The sequence below is a fragment of the Marmota monax genome, unplaced genomic scaffold (assembly GCF_021218885.2).
Source record: "Marmota monax isolate L192 unplaced genomic scaffold, Marmota_monax_Labrador192_F-V1.1 WCK01_AAM20220418_F8-fsc00172, whole genome shotgun sequence".
In the NCBI taxonomy this organism is placed as follows: Eukaryota; Metazoa; Chordata; class Mammalia; order Rodentia; family Sciuridae; genus Marmota; species Marmota monax.
Window position 1 is genome coordinate 257,778 of NW_026693633.1, and position 21,137 is coordinate 278,914.

The 21,137-nt window shown below is 38.2% G+C and overlaps 1 protein-coding gene across 2 annotated transcripts in view; it reads right to left on the reverse strand.

Moving 5' to 3' along the window:
* Positions 1-549: 549 nt before the first annotated feature.
* Positions 550-21,137, reverse strand: part of LOC124103218 (guanine nucleotide-binding protein G(q) subunit alpha) — a 287,047-nt gene continuing 266,459 nt past the window's right edge. For both annotated transcript variants that reach the window (XM_046459712.2, XM_058584075.1), the window contains exons 6-7: positions 11,755-11,908; positions 550-5,861 (exon numbers count right to left, since the gene is read on the reverse strand). In XM_046459712.2, the coding sequence (XP_046315668.1) occupies positions 5,671-5,861; positions 11,755-11,908 (345 nt within the window). In that variant the 3' untranslated portion in view covers positions 550-5,670. The remainder of the gene's footprint in view (positions 5,862-11,754; positions 11,909-21,137) is intronic.

The window sequence follows — 21,137 nt, forward strand, 5'->3', positions numbered from 1 at the left end:
CCACATGGCATCCAACACCAGCATTCAAATGAGGAAAACTCTAAAGCTAAGCATCTACCTCTAGAAAACCAAGGGAACTGCTGGCAGCATTTTTTTTTTTAAATTAATCAAAAGGCTACCTCAAATTGCACACAGGTGGCTCTTTGTAAGTCTATACTAAACAACTACTTACATTTTTAAGCAGTTGATTATAATCTGAATCATGGCAAGTTTTCCTAAAAGAGCAAAGTTGATAAATTCTCTCTCTCTCTCTCTCTCTCTCTATATATATATATATAAATATTTATTTATATTTTATTTTCTCTCCACTACAAGAGAGTAACATTTCTGATTGAACACGGATGGGTAAAGGCTGTATGTGTGCGTGCACAGGGGTTGGGGGGTAGCAACCATGAAACCTGCCTACTTTGGAAAATGCATGTACACCATAAAGCATCTTAAGGAAGCGAAGATGTATTCCAAACTCCTTAAAATAAAAATGTTCTGAGAGGCACTTAGGCAACTTCAAGGGAAGCAAAACTCAAGAATGAAGAATACTGTAGTACAAAATTATGGCCAAAAATACTGTATTTTTAACCAGCAAGATCATTGGGGCATTATTATACAACATTAGGTGTTTTTGCAAAACTAGTTCCCATCCCCAAACAATAGACAATACATGCATTGAATGACATTTTAAGAACAGTAAATATGATTCTTTTAAATACTGTAAGTTAAAAATGTTTTCTGACAAAACTCCCTAAATACATGGTCTAGTCAGGGGTTCCAACGTGATGGGTGAGGAATCCAGCAAGAAGTTGCATTTAGAGAGTTCTTTGAGGAAAAGAAATCCACAAAAAACATGTGTTTCAATCCAAGTCACCTGGACAAAGTTACACAGTAATTTTCCATCTTTCTTTCCTAAACCTAAAAATATTCTACTGAAGAATAATACCTTCCTCCCTGTTATTATTTTCTGTCTACCAAAAACTTCTACCAAAGTCAGAATTCTTTATCCAAGTAAAATCCAATTTTACCCAAGAGCTTGGGTTGGAATCATATGGGGAAATGGAGGCTACATGGTAGGTAAGAAAGGTAAGGAGGAAATTAATATTTGAGCACCTACTATGTGCTAGGTGTGTATGCATACTTGGAACATATGATTCTAGAGGCAAGAGTGTTATTGAAAGGGCAGTGGTAGTAGGGAAGAGAGCAGGAAATGGTTACTCTGTGAGGAAAACAAATGACAAGTTTAGACTGTACTAAGTTAACTACTAAACAGCAGGTGTCTGGCTCCAAAAACATCTAGCTAATCATATACAACTAAGCCATTTCTTTTCCTAACTTGATGGAACTAAAACGAAATCCCCAAGACACAGGTACCAGGACAGATCTATTAACGCTACATATGCTGGAAATATGTAGAGATAGTTAAACATATGATATTCTTAGTTTTGATTTTGTGTGTGTTTCTAACCAAAGATATCTCTTTGGAAGAAAATATGAATGTATACCAAGCACACCTTATTTTCATGAATTTGAGATGTTATTAATTGCCAATTAAGTGGTTTAAGACCCTCATTGATTTTTAAGAAGAGCAGCAATATGCATTACAATATTTGGGTACGCTTTATTTTTATATGGGTTAACATTCTGCTATATTTCATTTCATTCGTTCTTCTTGAGAAAGTGAAAACAAAGGGAAATTGAGGGTAATCTGAGGGGAATTTCCAACCAATATTTGAGTCTTGCAGTATCTTATTATGCAGCCCTTTCTTCCCATTATTATTTTTTATTTTTATTTTTTTGCAGATAAGTCATTTTGACCCAAATCCAGCATAAATAGCTTTCCACCAATTCCTAACTTAAGACAACTAAAATTTACAATCATGTGGCAGTATAAATTTTAAAATTACAGTTCGTACACCTTGACAATCAAGATAGTCTGAAGTACAAAAAAGTAAATTGCCCTTTAGCTGAATTACCTTTTTAAAATATCAGGCCTGGTAGTTGATCTCATTTAAAAAAAGACAAAAAAAAGGAAAAAGAAAAAGAAAGTTTCTGGTGTTCTTCAAATACCTTCTGTAGATGTCATCTGCTAGTGAATAACAAGTGTAGGTTCCTAAGATTTTTCTTTCCTCCGCCATCTATTCATGACATTCAACAGAGCTCTTTACATGGAAATGTTAAGAAAGAAAAAAACCCCGATAACTTCTAGGGGATTTACTGACTTTTAAATAAGTGTGTTATTTCCCTTTGTTTCAGATTCGAGGCACAAACTTCTGAATTTAAGCTCTGTAAGGCATAGTAAAAACCTCCAATTTACAAATAAGGAATTCTCTGTGGGTTGGAACTGCTGCATCAAGCAGAAACAAAAATAAAAAACTTTAAAAAAAGGAAAAATTATCTGTAAACTGGTACACTGCAATGTGTTACGTGAGTCATGAAATGGCTGCTTGCCTTGGTATGCTGAAGAAAGGTTTCTGTGTTTTGTGTTTTGTTTTTGAATAAGACATGCCCAAGTCACCATAAAACTCGCCACAAGCCTCCATTACCTAGAGCATCAACAACTGGAGTCCAGTGGCACACGCTTAGAGCAATCACAATAGAATAGAAAGCATGAGTAAACTTTGTTTTTATACAAAACTGAAAAGAATCCCTTCCCGCCCCTCGCCCCTTCAATAAAACCCCAAAGAAACAATATCAACAAAAAATCCTGTAGCTTCGATTGACTAGTGTGGATACAATTAGGTTTCTATGCCTCACTGCAGCTAGGGTGATCAATTATTTCCCTTCTCAAAAGAAGGGATCCTGTCATGCACCCCAAGATAAGCAGCAAAGCCACAAACCTCAATTCTGCATAGCAAATTCCATCCCAACTTCATAAAGACAAATATAACAATCTTTCCCTGTTTTGCTCAGCTTCTTCGAGCTTTGAGATCAGGTTTAATCAACTACATCTACTAGAGCTCTATTAAATAGAATATCTTGATTCCCTAAAACTGTAACACTTATGATCTTGTGATGAGGTTTTCTCTATACACACTGTAGGCCATCAAATGTTGCTGTTTACATTTTTTTTGTTTTTATTTTTGTATTTTTTTGTTTTATTTTTTGCTGCACCAAATTTAAGATCGCCCTTTCAGGCAAGCAGTGGTCTCTAGCTGTTAAAACGTTTCCTTAGTGGATCACAATAGCTTCTAAAACTGCCTTTCTCTAATAAAGGCCATCAGAGAGGTAATACTAAACTGTGCATTTGCCAAATAAGAATATGAATTGTATAAAAGCTCATATTCCAATCCTAGATCAAATGGCAAAAGTTCTACAAAGTTGGTTTCCATGTTTGTATAAAAGCTCCGACTGATTTTATGTATTTTGCTATGAAATTACCTTTGGGTCTTAGAATCAGTATACCTCTACTCAGGAATGTGCAAATGATTTTATACAGCACGATGCTAGTACCGCTCTGTACGATAGTAAGGTTTTTGTTTTTTTCTTGTTTTCTAAATGGAAAAAAATATCCCTAGTCAGAAATAAACTGACAAATTTACATTCTCCTCTCTTAAAAAAGTAAATAAAATAACATTATTCAAAATGTGAATTAGCTATAAGACATACAATACAATTACATAGATACATATCAATACAGCACATTCAATCTGCCAAAAAAATTAATGATTACAAAGCCAGTATGGATGCTGCAATATCAAGAGAGATGTATGTACAACGATTAGAGCATTCGTAATTGCACTATACCTACAGGCAGTCTGTTAATTAAATTACAGGTGCTTTCTGAGTAAAGAAAAAAAAAAGTAACCTGTGTTGTTTGAGGCTGGGAGAATTAAGAATAAGAACATTTCATTACTATTCAGTAACTTTGGTACTCAAAAGCTGTTAATTTTCTCCCTCCCCTTTGTTATTCAAAAAAGTGATTTATATGAATGTTTAGACTAGTGCCCAATAGTACTGAGACTAGAGTCATGGCCTCATGCTAACTTCTCAGCAGCTTTAAAACAATCATGATTTCTTTCTTAAATCACATCTCAACTTAGGCTGCTTGTCAGAAGTTCATGATACATGTGCTGTATTTTTTGCATGTGTTGAAAAATTGCACATGTAGAATTCCAAACATCTCTCCTAGGAGGTTCAGTTACAGAGATACATGTTCAATGGAACACTGAGAGGTTACTTTTAAGTCCACAAAACTTCCTTAAGTTCAACTCAATCAGTCACCAGTTCAAGAAGATCCTGAAGGAGATAAACCAGCAGTCACTTTTTTTTTTTTTGCAAATTAAAGGTGTCAGGATAATACTATCAACCAACATTCTTGGCAGACTTACTTGAACTTAAAGGACATAAGAGCGAGTAAAACTGGCTTCCAATAAACAAGACATGAGCAGATTTCATGATAAACCACACAGGAGACTTTTCTACAGTGCTGATCTGGGGCACTCAACGTGGGACTGGACACTAAACCACGTGATCTGAAGGGCAAAGAAAAGAATGGACCATGAGCATCAGATTTACAGTTACCGATTATTTGGCAACTGGTAGGTTCTTGCTCAGCCAGTCATCTTCAGCTTCACAGTCTTACTCTCTTTAAGACACTGGCTTTTATTTTGTAAGGTCTTAATTTGTTTTGCTTTACAAAAAGCCAGTTTTGGCAACACATACCCATAATAAAAAAAAAAAAAAATCACTGAAAAATTGTGGCCCAATCGCAAAAGAAAAAATTAAAAAAAGTTGGAACCAAGAAACAAAAACAAAAAATAACCTATGAAAAGGCTCTGGGTAGCAGCCATTGGGGCAATGTAGTGTCTGTTGGCATGTTTTTTGGCATCTGTGATTTAAAGAAAGGGTGGAGGCGGGGGAGTCAGGGGCAGGGCATTCAGCAAGGAAGGGAGAAAGGACAATGGCACATGGATTTCAAAAGAAAGGACTCCTTCTATGTGTCTTTGCCCATGCCTCCAACTTCTGTGCATTTCTCTGAGCAATCATGAACTATGCCTGAAGGTCAAAATTCAAAGAAATGACGCTTAACTGTTTGATGGGCATCCATTGTCCTAGTCCAGTAAGACGAGACTATATATCAAAAAAGAAACACTAGATGTGTATCCAGAGCAATACATTGAAAACCATAGTAGTAATACATATAATCCTTCAGCAAAAACTACAAAGTGTTAGGTTAAGCTGATGTAGGATGGCTTAAATCGAATGACATTGTCCTGACCATCATTCGAAAGAAAAACTTGACCAAGAATAGAACTAGGATAAAGGCCATTGTAACCTGGGGAAAAAAAAAAATCAGGAGGGATGTATGGATTAGGAAAAAGGGAAATCAGCTTTGTTTTGCTCAATAGAAAAGAAAGAGAGTAAGAGAGAGAAATAGAGAAACGACTCTTTGTGAGTGCATGACTGAGAATTTAAAATACATTGAGTCACAAGGTTTTGCCTAAAAAAAAGATAGAGAGGAAATGTGCTGGGACTGTACTTCAGCATCCTCTGTTTTTCCTCTGAATAGTTTAAATAAAATCATAATATTTACTATAAACTCTGTGGACACACTCACACAGAGTCCAGGACGGCAATAAATTAGTATTATGCAAATTGTTTTCCACAGAAATACAGTCCCTCTTGTATATCTTCAATAGCCCACCAGGGAAGGGAAGGGCAGGTTTCTGGGAGGCACGATTAGACCAGATTGTACTCCTTCAGGTTCAACTGGAGGATGGTGTCCTTGACGGCGGCAAAGACAAAGCGGATGTTCTCGGTGTCTGTGGCACACGTGAAGTGGGAGTAGATAATTTTGTCACTGTCTGGGTTCAGGTCCACGAACATCTTCAGGATGAATTCTCGAGCTGCTTGTGCATCTCTCTGGGGTCCTGTTGGTCAAGGGAGGAGAGGGATAGTTTGTTAGCTGATCCATTAATTCATTCAATAAATATTTATTGTGTAATTGCCAATGAGGACTAATCCACACTGCAGATGTGATCTGTTATAATCATGTTCCCGACCACTACTGTGTGCAATCTACTGTTATGTCACTTGCCTGTCTGTCTATGCATCCACCTTCCTTCCCACCATAAAATGTGGACAGATGCGGACAGAGGATGACTTGAAGTCCAAGCTAAGTTTATTTTTCTCTCTGATTCTCTAGTTGATAGGGAACCACAGGCTCTTCAGGACAGTGATTGCTTACTTCTGTTCCACTGAATCAACTATACATAGGTGCACATACAATAAAGCTGCCTCCGACTCTCTCCTCACTCTGTCCCCTAAAGACCCAGTACAATGGATTATCTGACATTCTTCAGATTTAAATCTCAGGAAAGAACACCTGCTTCTTATGGTCAGGTCCATCTTCAACAGTACTCTGCAGTCACACTTATATAGACTTCTGGGGTTTCCGAGCACACTACACTTACACAGCATTCAGTTCATCATGTGTAACGAGTAAAAAATTGGTTTGAACTTTATTACATTTTTCTGGCCTCTCTTGTGGACCAAGCATTGTTGTAGATACTTTGAATAAGAATTGTGTTATATTAGCAAGATAGAAACTTACATAAATAATTGTGCAATGGACTGAAATATGATACCAAAACAGAGGCAACAAAAAATAGATTAAAACTGGACTTCATCAAAATTAAAAGCATTTGTGCATCAAAGGACATTATTAAGGAAAAGACAACCTAGAAAATAGGAGAAAATATATGCAAATCATATCTGTGATAAGAATTTAGCACCCAGAAAACATAAAGAACTGTTACATTTCAACAGAAAGGCAACCTGATGAAAAAATGGGCAAAAGACTTGAATAGACATTTCTTCAAAAGAGGGTATGTAAATGATCAATAAATACATGAAAAAATGCTCAACTGTCATTCATCTCGGGAAATCACAAGATCCCTTTCCCATCTACTAGAATGGCTATAATTTTTAAAAGGTGAAAACTAACTATTGGTAAAGAGAAGTTTGTACATTTGAGCACTAGTGGTGTGCATGTACAATGGTGTAGCCACTGTTGAAAATAGTTCGGTGGTTCTTAAAAAGCTGAGGATAAAATTCCCTTATGATCTAGAAATTCTACTTGTAGGTATATATCCAAAGGAGCTGAGAGAAGAGGCTCTTACAGATTAATGTTATGGCAGTATTAGTCACAACTGCCACTAAATACTCAACAGGGGGAAATACTCCAAGTATCCATCAGCTGATGAATGGTTAAGCCAAAAAGGGTACATCCATACAATGAAATATTATTCAGCCATAAAAAGGAATGCAGTTCTGACAGAAGCTATATGATACATGAACTTAAAAATATTTTACTAAGTAAAATAAACCATAAAAGAACAAATACTATTCTTATAAGAGGTATCTTGAATTCAGAGAGACAGAAAGTAAAATAGGGATTACCACACATTCATCAGGAGGTAATGGAATATTATTGATTAACTAGGATAGAGAAAACATTTTGGGAATACCAGTGATGTTTGCATAGCATTGTAAATGTAATTGATGCCTTGAAATCAAGTGGTACCATGGAATGTTTGCATAGTATTGTAATTAAAAAAAAATTACATTACTAAAAATCATGCATCACTTGGAGAATGAACTATAGGTTACTGAATGATCAATGGGTTATAGAAGACATCAAGGAGGAAATTAAAAAATTCTTAGAGATAAATGAAAACACAGACACAACATATCGGAATCTATGGGACACATTGAAAGCAGTTCTAAGAGGAAAATTCATTGCTTGGAGTTCATTCCTTAAAAAAAGAAAAAACCAACAAAAATTACATTACTATGCAAATTACATCAGAATTAAAAAATTCATAATATACCAAAAGCTATTAACTATATACTTTGAATGGGTGAATTATATTCTATGTGAATTATATTAATAAAGTTTTTAAAAGCTTATTTAAAAATTCTGATAAATATATTACTTTCAAACTTATTGTTTTAAATTAATAGCAACATCAATACACAACTACCTTTCAAGGGTTGAGCATATCTTAAATCCATCTTTGTGCCACTAAATATCTTGTGTTTCTCTCTAGTGATGCAAGTTAGTTCTATATCAGCAAGAAGGCATGATCTCTTCTTTCCTGTTGGGAAAGACCCTCCTAGGATTCACAACTTGGTTTTTTTCTATAAATAGTCTTGTTATCTACTGGTTGGAATAAGAAAACTCTTTGAGAACTCTACTGAGGGCCTGACCACCATTTCTAAAAAATGCATCCTAAGTTTCAGATAGCCAGCTTCAAAACTTTCAAATCAACCTTGTTATATGCTGGGGCTCAGTACTATTGAGTAAACTGTGAAAACTTTTTTCTCATTTGTACAATTAACAAAATTAATGGCTGAGTTTTTGACTTAGGGACCAGGAATTTAAATATCTGTAAGTAACTGAAAGGTTGGCATCACACCTTTCAGATGTGGCAGAGAGAAATAAAAAGGTGCCCCAAACTAGGACTAGGGATAAACTTAGTGGCACAATGCTTGTCTAGCATGCATAACAAGGTCTTGGGTTTAATTCGCAGAGCGCGCGCGTGCACACACACACATACACATACACAGAGCCCTAATTAAAAATGACATTTTATATATAATACCCACATACAGTTTAAATGTTTATGTATATATAAATATTTAATGTTCTATCTTTTCAATGTACTGTATAAGTTAACTTACTAGTTCCAGAGCAGTACTAAAAAATACTTAAAAAATTTAAATATATATAATGTTTGAAATTTTCATATTTCAAAACATTCATATGAGCACATATTAGAAGGAAAATGTTCATAGATTGTTGGAGCAGGGGAAGTTTGTCATTTTCATAAAAACACTGTGACTTGTGGCTGACCTACATCACATTTTACTTATCCTATTTGGGAAAGAAGGGACTATATATTTTTTTCTTTTTTATTTACCCTAAAGAATACTGGAACTAGATTCAAGTTTGCTGAAGTGCACTGGAGTGTGTTATGTTTTTAAGTATAACTTATGTTATTTGAATAAACATAAACTACAAAGAAAGCATTCTAGCCATTATAGCAGGAACAAAATTCTAGTCTATATGAACAATTTTGCAATTCAAGTCCATGTGGAAATCATAATTTACCATCCTTAAGGGAAATAAAGAAATGGCATTCATTATGATTAAGACCTAGAAGTGCAGAAATGTGGAAGTGTGAAATTTATAATACTATAAACATGCTCATTATGAAAACATCCCTGCAGAGTGGGCCTAGATTTTTTTCAGTCTTTCACTTGTCTAACAGGGGCTTTGAGGCTCATGAAATAACAGCTGGTTTGCTTTGAGATTTAACAGAGTCAGCATCTTCTTTTTCTATGGCCACATTTCTGATGAGGATTATGTGTATACAGGGGGAAATATCTTCAGATTTTAAAACATTCACAATGGGCACATATGAGAAGGAAAATGCTCACAACGATGGGCAATCTGGGGATTAGTGGACAAAGGAGATTAAAGGGATTAAAAGATGTGGCAGAGAGAAATGAACAGTTCTGCAAACATCCATCACAGAAAAATGTCCTCTTGCAGAACAATTAACCACCACATAGTGTGGCTCTGCCTGTCACTGCTTAGCAGCTTGAGTTGGGGATTTAAGTTCAGTGGATGGGCAGTGCTATCTGTCCCTTATGCAAGCACATCAGGAAAACAAGCCAGTCCAGGCCAGGCTACTATGTGTGGTACTGTGTGGAGCAGTCACTATGTGTGCAGTGATTCTCATCAAATTCTGGGGGAAAAATAAAGAAGGCTCTCCTTCTGGTGTGTGAGGAAAGCACATGTGTTTTAGGTCTACACCTGAGCTTCATGCCCATGTTATTCAGGTAAATCTCGTATTTAATGCCAAGGGATACAGTCTCAGGCATCAGGACTTGCTTCTAGGAGAGTGGCAAGTGAAAAGGAGTAGAAGAGAAAAATGCTGTTCAGACTGAGAAAGTATTTGTCTTTAAAAGAATAGCAAAGCACAAAGGAAGGGATGTAAACGTACTGCTAACAAAAAAGAGCATGATCTCTAACAGTTGGTAACATCTGCAAATACGCATATTTCTAATTTACAAACCTTTAGATTCTTTTATTGAACATCTCATTAAACATTAAACATCATATTTCTCTTCCAAAATGCATGTGGGATGAAAAGATGACTAAATCTCTATCCCTGGTATGTTTGGATCTTCACAGAAAGCTATGAAGCTGAAGTTATTCTCAAGTTGTTTTTTTTTTATTTTTCTTGGTTGTCGATGGACCTTTGTTTTATTTCTTTAAATTTGGTGCTAAGAATTGAACCCAGTGCCTCAACATGCCAGGCAAGCGCCTTACAACTGGGTCACAACCCCAGCCCAATTATTCTCAGATTTACAAGAATTATTTTCCAGGGAGCTTTCAAAAGTACAAAACCACTGTTGAACTGATGCCCATCCTGTATACCTTCCGGTGATAATGTAACTTAAAAATAATCTCTTCTCCTATTGTTACATATGATTGTATGGTACTTTGGGGTTTGGCTCTTCTCTGTGCCAGGTTCTGTGATAAGAGATTTACATTTACATATGACTGCATTCAATCTTCTCTTCTCAGGAGGAGTAGTTAAATAAACTTGTCTAAAGCAATGCTTCCAGAGAGTGGCAGAGATGGAACTCTGAGACATTTGAAGTACATGCTCTTAATGACTGTCTGGACCAGGGCTTGGCAAACACTCTGTAAAGGGCTGAGACTGAATATTTTAGGCTTTTGCAGACCATTTGATCTCTGTCACAATTACCCACTTCTGTAGCTGCAATGTGAAAGGAGTCATGGGAATAGGGGTGGGTGTGTCTCAATAAAACTTCATAAAAACAGATGGCAGACCAAAGTTTGCCCCTTCTGATCCAGATTCAAGCATTTACAAAACAGTGACTATGACTCATTTGGTTTAGAGTGGCTGGACATGGATTACTTGATCAATCAATTAACAAGTGTTTCTCAGAGTGAGTGTGAGTTGTTCAGAATTCATAGTCTAGTTAGGGAAGGCAAAAATCTACTTCTAAGAATGAGGTAAATAATGCAAAGTCATATGAGTACTGAACTGGGTGCTACAGATTCTAAGAGCTGCATCTAGAGCTTAAAGGGCAGCTAATATCACTACAGATGGTGGAACTTCACTAGGCCATGAAGTCCCACGTCCCACCAGAACAAATGTTTCTGGAATATTCATTGTGTAAGGCATCATGCTAAATGTCATATATATAATATCTATTACAGTCTATAAAACAATCCCACAAGTTTGGCCCAAAGACTCAGCAAAATCAAGCGACTTTGATTACAGTTCTATAAATAAGAAGTGTCAGAATTGAGACTTGAACTTGGGTAGATTCAGAGATTGGCTCTTGATCATAAAACTGTGTTCTTGCTCTAGACAAAGGCAGAAGTGGGTTGTAAAAAAAAAATGAAAGGAGAGAAAAAGAAAACTATAATGGCTGAGAGACAACTGGTCAAAACTATTGAATTGTTCCTTTCTCTGATCTTGTTATTTTAAAACATATGAGAACTTGTTTTCTTTTTTTCTGTAACTTTTTTAGCATTAGGGAACACAGTGTTTTGTGCTGTGTCATTATAAGAAAGAGCAATCAATAACTAGTACTTCAACAATCCCAATGCCCAGGCTCTGCAGCAAAGGTGCTCACAATGTGCTAACTCTTGCATGGGTGCTGGCATACACAACCCATGCTCAGCTATGGGCTGCCTGAACAGGGCGGACTTACCATCATATTCTGGGAAGTAGTCAACTAGGTGGGAATACATAATTTTCTCCTCTAGAAGATCTTTCTTGTTTAAGAACAGAATAACTGAGGAGTTCTGGAACCAGGGATATGTGATAATTGTTCTAAAGAGTGCTTTGCTTTCTTCCATTCGGTTCTGGAAAACAAACAAACAAACAAACAGAAAAAACAAGGAGTGAATTACGTGATGACTCAGTCTGTGAGTTTGTGTTATTTCATATGTCCAACCCATCTTCTGAATGCATCCCATTTTTATAATCATGAGATGAACTTATCAGGACTTACACGCAATTAATTGTGACAAACATTGGCTGTTTTCATTATGCCAACTTTAAGACTGACAAGCAGAGGAGAATAAAAGTTAACAATGTCTGGTGAAAAATTTTAAGGCTGAAAGAGAAATTTAAAGTCTAGATAATCATGTTATATTCTGATACTCGGTCATAAATTTTCACCAAATTTCATTCATGACCAAATACTTAAGATCTGAATTAAGAACTAAATATAAGGCTTGATTTTGCATTTCCTAAACTATATTTACTTGAAGCCTCGTGATTTATTTAAAACATTCAAAATAAAGTTACTTCTTTGCCCAAAGCACATCTGGATTTCTAAATTATTCCTACTAGAATTATATGTGTGTGTGTGTATATACACACACATACACATGCATACACATAAATATACACCTACATCTCCCTTGATAAGTAGTAACACGTGGGGAAAAATTTTAATATCATATATTTCCTGTTTATTGATGCACAACACTTTTTCCTATGATACGCTATAATTTTCATACACAACGTGGAGAAACACACAGTAACATTTGTGAGAAAGTGTTCTTATCTCAGGTTATACTTTCAAGTTTACATTGATAATAGAAACCTTAAATGGATACTCAAGGAAATTAGTCAGTCTGTTCTGTAGAAATGAAGACACTCATCACTCTTAGGGGACCATTAGCCAAAAGCCAGAGAGTCTAGTATTCTTCCTAATCTGCTTATCACTCTTCCTCTCAGACACACTCACCTCTACATCATTTCCACCCTCTGAGAATAGGTTTGGGGAATTCCCCTTTCTGAGGATTTAAGAGCCAAGATGTGTGGACATACCTCCTCCTGGACACTCTGTTAAGAATGCACTTTCTAATTGCCTTCCTTAGTTCCACATGTGATGACTGAGCTTTCCCAGCAATGGAAAAGCCTGTCTAGAATAGTGCCCACATCTGCTGCTAAAGGGTAGCTCTGTGGTTTAAGCCAGAATACTGAGTTCCCTGCCACATGGGCTGGTTCAGGCCTGGGCTCTGACCCAGGTCTATGGCAGGAGGAGCTCCCCTTCCACTGGGCCAGTCAACTAGGGCTTTTGCTGGGAACTGTAGAAGAACTTTGCCTTTATGGAAAATATGGAAGAGAAACGACATAGTCTCAGAAGCCACATTGAAACTGAAAGATCAGTTTTTTCTAAGCTGGTCCCACTCATCTGGTTCTAATAGGTCACGTAGACCTGGATTTTCTAGTAATATCAGTATCTTTTCTGTTTTAAGCTAGTTTGAGTTGTATTCATCTATTTTTTGTTACATGAAATGTTGGATACATCCCCCTTCCAACTTGTATAAGGGAAGACCATTAAGACTGAGGGCTCAAGCTATTGTTATTTTCTGCTCAGATTTTTCCCTTCTACTGGAGGATGCACCTTAACTTTCATAGTGCAGGGCTACAAGGACCAATAATACACTCTTTTGCATAACCTTCTGACTGCCTTTCCAGGAAATCTCTGGGGGAATTCACTCACTATGTGCAATTTTCCAGATATTGAATATGTCTTGTTAGTTTTTCCTATAAAGCATGCCAATTCAAATCAAGATGAAACGGCCCACTTTTCCAAAGCAGTGCCTTACAAAAATTAGTAAAGTTGATCATCATCAATTTCTTCAATCTTTTGACTTTGTGCCTGTGATTGCTTAGATAATTAAATACCGATGATAACAAGTAGGCTGATATAGTGAAAGGTTAATTCATGGCTCAAGGGGCAGGACTTATCTTGCTGCATATATTTGTATTTTACATAAGTGACATGCATAGTCTTTTTAAAAAAAATGATACAATGTGATTTTTGACACAATATCTTTATTTTTATGTGGTGCTGAGGATTAAACCCAATGCCTCACACATGCTAGGCAGGCGCTCTACCATTGAGCTACAACCCCAGTCTATGAAGAGCCTTTAAACATGTTTTTACTCTCTACAATTAGTGATTAAAATTTTTTATACGTATATTTTTAGTTTGTCAATTGACCTTTATTCTATCTATCTATCTATCTATCTATCTATCTATCTATCTATCTATCTATCTATATGTGGTGTTGTGCTTCACACATGTCAGGCAAGTACTATAACACTGAACCACAACCCCAGTCCTAGTGATAAAATTTTAAGCCATGGAAATGATATTATCTGACAAATGATACCTCTTAGCTTCAGATTTTATAGGCTGAATATTTTGATAATGAAGAAGAATAAAGCCCCTAATAATTGAACTAATTAAGAAGAATCATCTGAAGAAAATTAGATATTAACATTGCTGAGAGGAGAGTTACATTCCTTTTTTTTGGTGGTGGTGGGGGTGGTACCAGGGATTAACTCAGTAGGCACTCAATCACTGAGCCATGTCCCCAGCTCTATTTTTTATTTTATTTAGAGACAGGGTCTCACTGAGTTGCTTAGCACCTCAGTATTGCTGAGGCTCGCTTTGAACTCTCAATCCTGTCTCAGCCTCCTGAGTTGCTGGGATTACAGGTGTGCACTGCCATGCCTGGCTCCTTTCTTCTTATGGCTAAAGAAATTCTAGAAAGCTGTACTGCAGGCTTTGAAGAATCTTGGTCTAAAGAGTGATGTGCACACCCTGACATCTACAGTGAGTCCCCAAAGAAAGACTCATCAATATACTGAGCCTCCAGAAGCAGGTTGTGAGCTCCCAAGGGAAGGGCCCTCCCTATCCCTTTTGTTGGAATCCCTCCAGGGTAAGTAATTGGGCCCCTGGCAGGGGCAGGGGTTCTGACTGCATCAATACAGAAGAAGGTACCTCTAAGTCTCTGATTAATAGTCTCCAGTGATGTCAGTTGGAAGGTGGCCTTGTACTAGCTTATGGGACAGTGGCTAGGAGAATCTCTCCTGAGCCCAGTACTGTGTCTAGTCTGCTGTGCCCAAGGCCACTCTGGAGGCAGAGCCTGTTCCCCATCTGCTAAAGCTTTAGCCAGGCATGTACTTGGAAGTTACTCCAGGATATTTCCCTGTTCATCATGTGCCAGGTAGACTGGGGCTTTAGCATACTAGAAGAAAGCTAGAAAGCAAAAGGGGACAACTGTTGGCAGTGTCAGCACCAAGCAGCCTTCAATCAGCCCTCCAGGTGATGCTGATGGCCACTGGTCTTTGTGAGGCATGATGCTGAAGACCAGCTTCTCTAAATATCATTCTGAGTCACCAGGGGATCTTGTTAAAACAAGGATTCTTATAGCATTTTTCTTCTTTTTTGGTACTTGGGATTGAAGCCAGGGGGTGCTTTGCCACCGAGCTACACCCCTAGTCCTTTTTTAAAAATATTTAATTTGAGATAGGGTCTCAGGTTCTTGCTAGGTTGCTCAGCAAGAGCCTGGAACTTGTGATCCTCCTGCCTTGGCGTCCCATGACACTAGGATTATAGGTGTGTGCTACTGTGCCTGACAGCACAGGGCACTTCTAAAAGGCTCCTGGGTAAGGCAGATGCTGCCACAATAGTCACCTTCCACCTGAGGTAGAAGGTATAAAAATCTTGCTGAGCCTTGATAACAAAGAGGAAGGTGATGCTCTACCCCATTCTCCTAATAAGCAGTCCTAGTTGATACATTAGCAAGTATCTGAGTCCCGAAATACAATTCTAATCATGCTGGCTTCATTCTTTTTGTGCAAGAACTACAATTCTTTCTTCATGCTATGTGATGTGTTTTTCATTCTGTAATGAAAATTCCTTATGTTAACCCCCAGAATATTTACAAACCAATATGCTTTGTATCAAAGTCTTGGACTAAATCCTAAATGGATTTGCACAATGCCTCACAAGGTAGTGGAATATGCAGAGTGTGTAGCAGAATCTCCTCTGCTCAGTAAAAACTGAAATCTAGAGGGAACGGCATGTCCTAGGGGACTCTGTGGAACTTGTTCTTCAGTAATTTGCCAGGCCATGAGGTTTTGAAGAGAAAAACAAAGGAGCAATGTATGAGACACATGTGTGTCCAATGATAAAAAACAGGGAGTTTTTTGTTCATTTTGAAGACATGGCAGTCTGAGGGGTGGTACTAATCTCATACTCTCTTTTCTTAGGGATTTAATAGCTGGGAAATGTACAAGAGTATATGGGAGGATACCAACAAAGGTTTTACTATTCAAAATAGGGGGCTCCCTGTTAAAAGAATGGCCTGGCCTAGACCTGGGCACAAGGAGGCTTCCAACTGCTGTCACCAGACCCATCACTTCTCCTGAGCCCAATGAAGGGTGATTTCAGCATAGGCGAGAGAACTACAGCAGGGACAGAAAAGATGGGGGGCCTAACAAAGAAGGTCCTGCCTGGTCTCTGTAAGTCACGTGTGACACACCACAGGGGTCTGACTGGTCTCTATTAAGTCATCTGCATCAAGTATATGTGGCCATGGAAATGTCAGACTTACCCAGCCCACACTGAGAAGCAAGGCACTTGTCCCATGGGTTGGAATCAGCAAGTGGCAAGCACTAAACCAGGAAGAAGCATTTATACCATTCCTAGCTGTGGGAGGACAGCCAGGTTCCCTGCTCCCTGTATGTAATTGTAGAGAGCATGGTGACCCATGAAAATCCTCCCTTGAATAGTCTGATCAGAAAGCCCTGATCAAGCCATAAATGAGGGTTCTTACACCTCTAGTTTTTAATAAATCAATTCTCAAGTGTTCAAATCTACAAAAACTACTATTTAATGCAATCTCTGGCAAAAATATGATTGTCTAACACTGCCTACAGTGTAAAACTCCAAATTTCAGCCTGGTATTCACAGCTTGCCATGGCCTGATTCCCTGTGTACACTTTTAATCTGAGCCCCTATACCAAGTTTTCCTTTCCAGATGAAGAGATCCAATGTCAATATCATCATTTAAGCAAGATTGCATTTCCCTAACCTGGGCCTACAATGCTATTCCTACTCCTCATCTATCAAGGCCTAGGTCAAATGGACTTCCTCAAGCAGTCCTTTTTGAGACTCTGGGGTTCGCATCTTCTTCCACCCAGTGCCTGTTTTGCTATGTCTGGTTTGCCCACCATTTTGTGGAGTGCTTGTTGCATGCTGGGCACAGTCCCTGACTTATATAGGCAAAGAAGATAGACATGCCAATATGTCATTCCAGTCTACATGGTTGGTCTTATCAGGGCTCTCTTGAGCAGTGACAGAGGAGACTGAGGTCATGTAGGCAAGATTGGACAAAAGCAAAGCATAGGAAAATTTAAATCCAAGGTCCTTTGAAGGGATCTGTGAAATTCTGAATGAACAGTGTGCCAGGGCTTCTGATCTCTGGAACTTGTGCATTAAATAAGAAAAATTGTGTTGAGAATGGGCAATATTTTTTCCTTATTTGTATCATATGGTGGGGGCAAGCATGGCATAAACATGCTAAGTTTCATGAAAAACAATGTGCCCAGCCTCTGTGGCTCCTAAAATAACCTGTTAAGCCTGCAATGCCTGTATGTTTTCAATGCTGGGATGCAGGAGAGTGTATCAGAAAGCCATGCTGGACTACCAAGTCTGGCATGCCGAGATGCAATGATTTGCCTTCCCTTTGGCTCAGGTGCAAATGAACCTCTGATCACAGAAAAGGCCAGATCCAGTAGACAGAGCTCAAGACCCCAACTAGAACCTAGCTCTTCTCAGTCTATGGTCTGGTCCAAACTTCTGTATAAAAAACTGCCAAAGGGCCTAATGGGGTATTTCATGACTATGTATTTTGTAGCTCGGCTGCCATCGAGAGCTCAATTTTGCTCATAAGCTTTCTCTAGCCCTCTTTCTGTCAAGATGGTACTTCCCTCTGTCAAAAGAACTATACTAGAGATCTTAGCATCCATTTCACTAATTTTGCAGTTCTTCATTAGCTTGCCAATAAGCACATGCTCTTCTCACAAAGCTCACCCATTTTTTTAAAATAAAGAGCAAATTTAGACTGAGACCCTTACTTCTTTTACCTGATACAAGTCACCTCTCTGCCTGCATCTCTTTGATGAATCACAGTGAATTACATTCCCCATAAGATCTAGAATGTAATAGCCCTTAAAAGCAAAACTAGACACTGAAGAAATCAACATGCAGATTGTCAAATCTCATCACTGAGGGCTAATAGTCATCTATTAGTTGTCTGTAGCTCTCAATGGATGCATGATGCACTCCAGAGAAATGGAGAGGAAGACTTCCAGGGTGTAGAGATGCTGTGGTATTAAAGAGACACCCAGGGCCTAGGTGACCCACAGACTCACTGATGCCAGAAGTACTTAGATGGCTGTGATTCTGTGTTCACAATGTCTATGTTCACAATTCTGTGACTGTGTTTCTCAAGCTTTCCATTAAAAGAAGGCCAGGACCATACTTTCTATTGAGAGAGATCTGGATATGATGTTATTTTTGTATCAAAATTATCATGTGTAGTTTGTCAAACATTCTGTAATTTAAAAAGTTCAAATCCCTAATGAGGAAAAATAAATATTCTGTCAGGTATTTATTTCATTTACATATGTCTACTAGGAAGATAATGCAACAACTCAAAAGACAAATTACTCTAAGGCTTAAAGAAAAAAATTTGCAAGCCCAGTATTTTGCATATTTCTTTCCTCCCTGGATTATTTATTATAATTAGTTTGTCATGTTTGACTTTGTACCTTCAGCAGGATCACACTGTTATGCATCCTGATGTCAATAGTAGGGACAGTTCAAAACATACTCTGTGCCAAACTCCTGTTGGAGATGGGGGTGGAGAGGGAAAAGGAGGTAAGGAAGGCAGAGGGAAAAAGTCTAGGAGTTCGTAGGAATCTGTTGTCTGAAAATGTGCTGGAGATAATCTGGCAGAGAAGATGCTGATGTTGCAGCAGGGCCCAGTGGTAAAGGGCTAGGGCTGTGAGCCAGGGAGCTCATTTGACACATGGCTCTGTCTCAAAGACTGTGAACTTGGGCAAGTGGCTGAGCATCTCTGAGCCTCAAGTCTCCTGGTATCTCCTAGGGTTTGAGAGGAAAGAGTGAGACAAAGCATGCCAAAGCACCTCACTTATGATCTGGGTACATAGTAACTTTTTTACGGTAGCCACAATCACTAATGGCAAAATTGCTAGTTAAAAACCTCTTGGTGAGGCCACTTGCTTACCTCAAGTCACTGGGTAAACAGTACAGTCGGTGAAATCTTACCATTCTCTGGAATTGCACATTATCTACCCATCAAGTCCAAACACACTTGATTGATAAGAAACTGGAAAGTCGCCTGGCTCTCTACTAATTTCACTCGCATGGAGAATGCTTCTTCCTAAGATTTTCCACATGTTAATGGGGAATATCTTCCTAATCTCTAAAAGTGCTCAAAATTTTCAACTCCAGAGAAAACCAAGAAAACAGACATAATAGATAAGTGGTACAACTGGAATGAGAAATAATTAAAGGCAGTTGGAATGAGAAATAATTAAAGACAGCTTTCTTAGCTGTCCCACTTCAGCTAAACAAATCAGAAAACAGGAATAGATAGGATAAGGACATCAAACTCAGCTGGACACATATCATTTCCTTGATAATTTTCTTAGTCTTTGCAAATCACTGCAAGCAATTATTTGAGATCACATTTGGCATACTTGAAGACAGCTGGGGAAGGTTTTAATGTTATAGTTTCTGCATATGATTCATGTATTCTACTTGTACAGGATGTTTAGAGAAGCAAAGAAATAGAACTTATTTGCCTAACACCTCTGGGTCTAAGGTTTCAAGGCAGAGATGAGGTCACCAATGATGTCCCTTATAAAATGAATTGGTGAAAGCCAGAGTGTATCATAGGAGAAAAGTGAGCCAGGGAGCTCATTTGACACATGGAAAGAGAGATTGGAGGGAAGGATCAAGGAGAAACTCATGAGAGTGAAGAGAGTACAGGAGTGACAGGAAACAAGACATGTGTGACCCTCTAATGTGGATACCCTGTCCTGGAATTGAGAGGGCACTTCTTTTAATATTTTCTGGTATTCTAGTTCAGTCAAGTGACCAACTAACATCTTCCTTTTAAAGTATACTTCACAGCAAATCAATCTTTCTACTTAGCAATTCTCCTGAGTGCTAATATGCTTACATATCAGTGACCCAAAATCTATCCTTAATTCTTTCTCTTTCTCTCAACACTCTTTACTTATTGAGCTGGGACAGATGATATCAACATATACATGACATCAACTTTTCAATCCATGCACTTTCCTTCCTGTCCTTTTTTGCCCCATCCACTCCCCATTATTCTGTGCCATCATCTTGGGGCAGTTCTGATCATGGATCAAGACAGACTACCACCTCTTTCTCTCCAATGTGATGTCTCATGACCAAAGCAACTCTCCCCTTGCCCTTTTTTTTTTTTTTTTGGTACTGGGAATTGAATCCAGGGGTATTAACCACCAAGCCACATGCCCAGCCCTTTTTGTTTTTTATTTTGAGACAGTTTCTCATTAAGTTGCTTAGGGTCTCCCTAAGTTGCTGAGGCTAGCTTTGAACTTTTGATCCTCCTGCTTCAGCCTCCAGGTGTGAGCTGGGATTACAGGTGTGAGCCACCATTCCCAGCTCCCATAGCCTTTTAAAAATCACACTGCCAAGCTGGGAACTTAAATCGCAGAAGCTGTCACTTTCATTGTAACATCTCTGATTCCACTAAATACCGAGGGCCAGGTAATTTCCCTTAGCTGCTGCTGCTGGTGGGGTCATTTCTTGCCTGAATCTCATAAAAAGCAGTGCCTTCCATATTTCAAACTTGCCTAAACTGATGGCCATAATTTGTTTTCTCTGGCACCTATTTATAGGAATAGAAAGACACCTTGCATAATTAAGATAGATTTGCATTAGAATTTAATCAGGACAATAACCTACTCAGCATTCTAGCCTATCATGTTATGGGTCCCATTCAAATAAGTAAGATTCATAAAATAAGACTTAAGCAAACAACAAGTGACTGAGGATGTGGCCTTGCAATGTGGCCACTTGAATGGGTAGACTTTAAGTTTAGACCTCAATGGGCGATGAGCACTAAGTGGAGTCCAAAGGCCCAACTCGGCGGAGTAAGCACCTGTTCCCACTGTATCCTAGATCACCTGCTT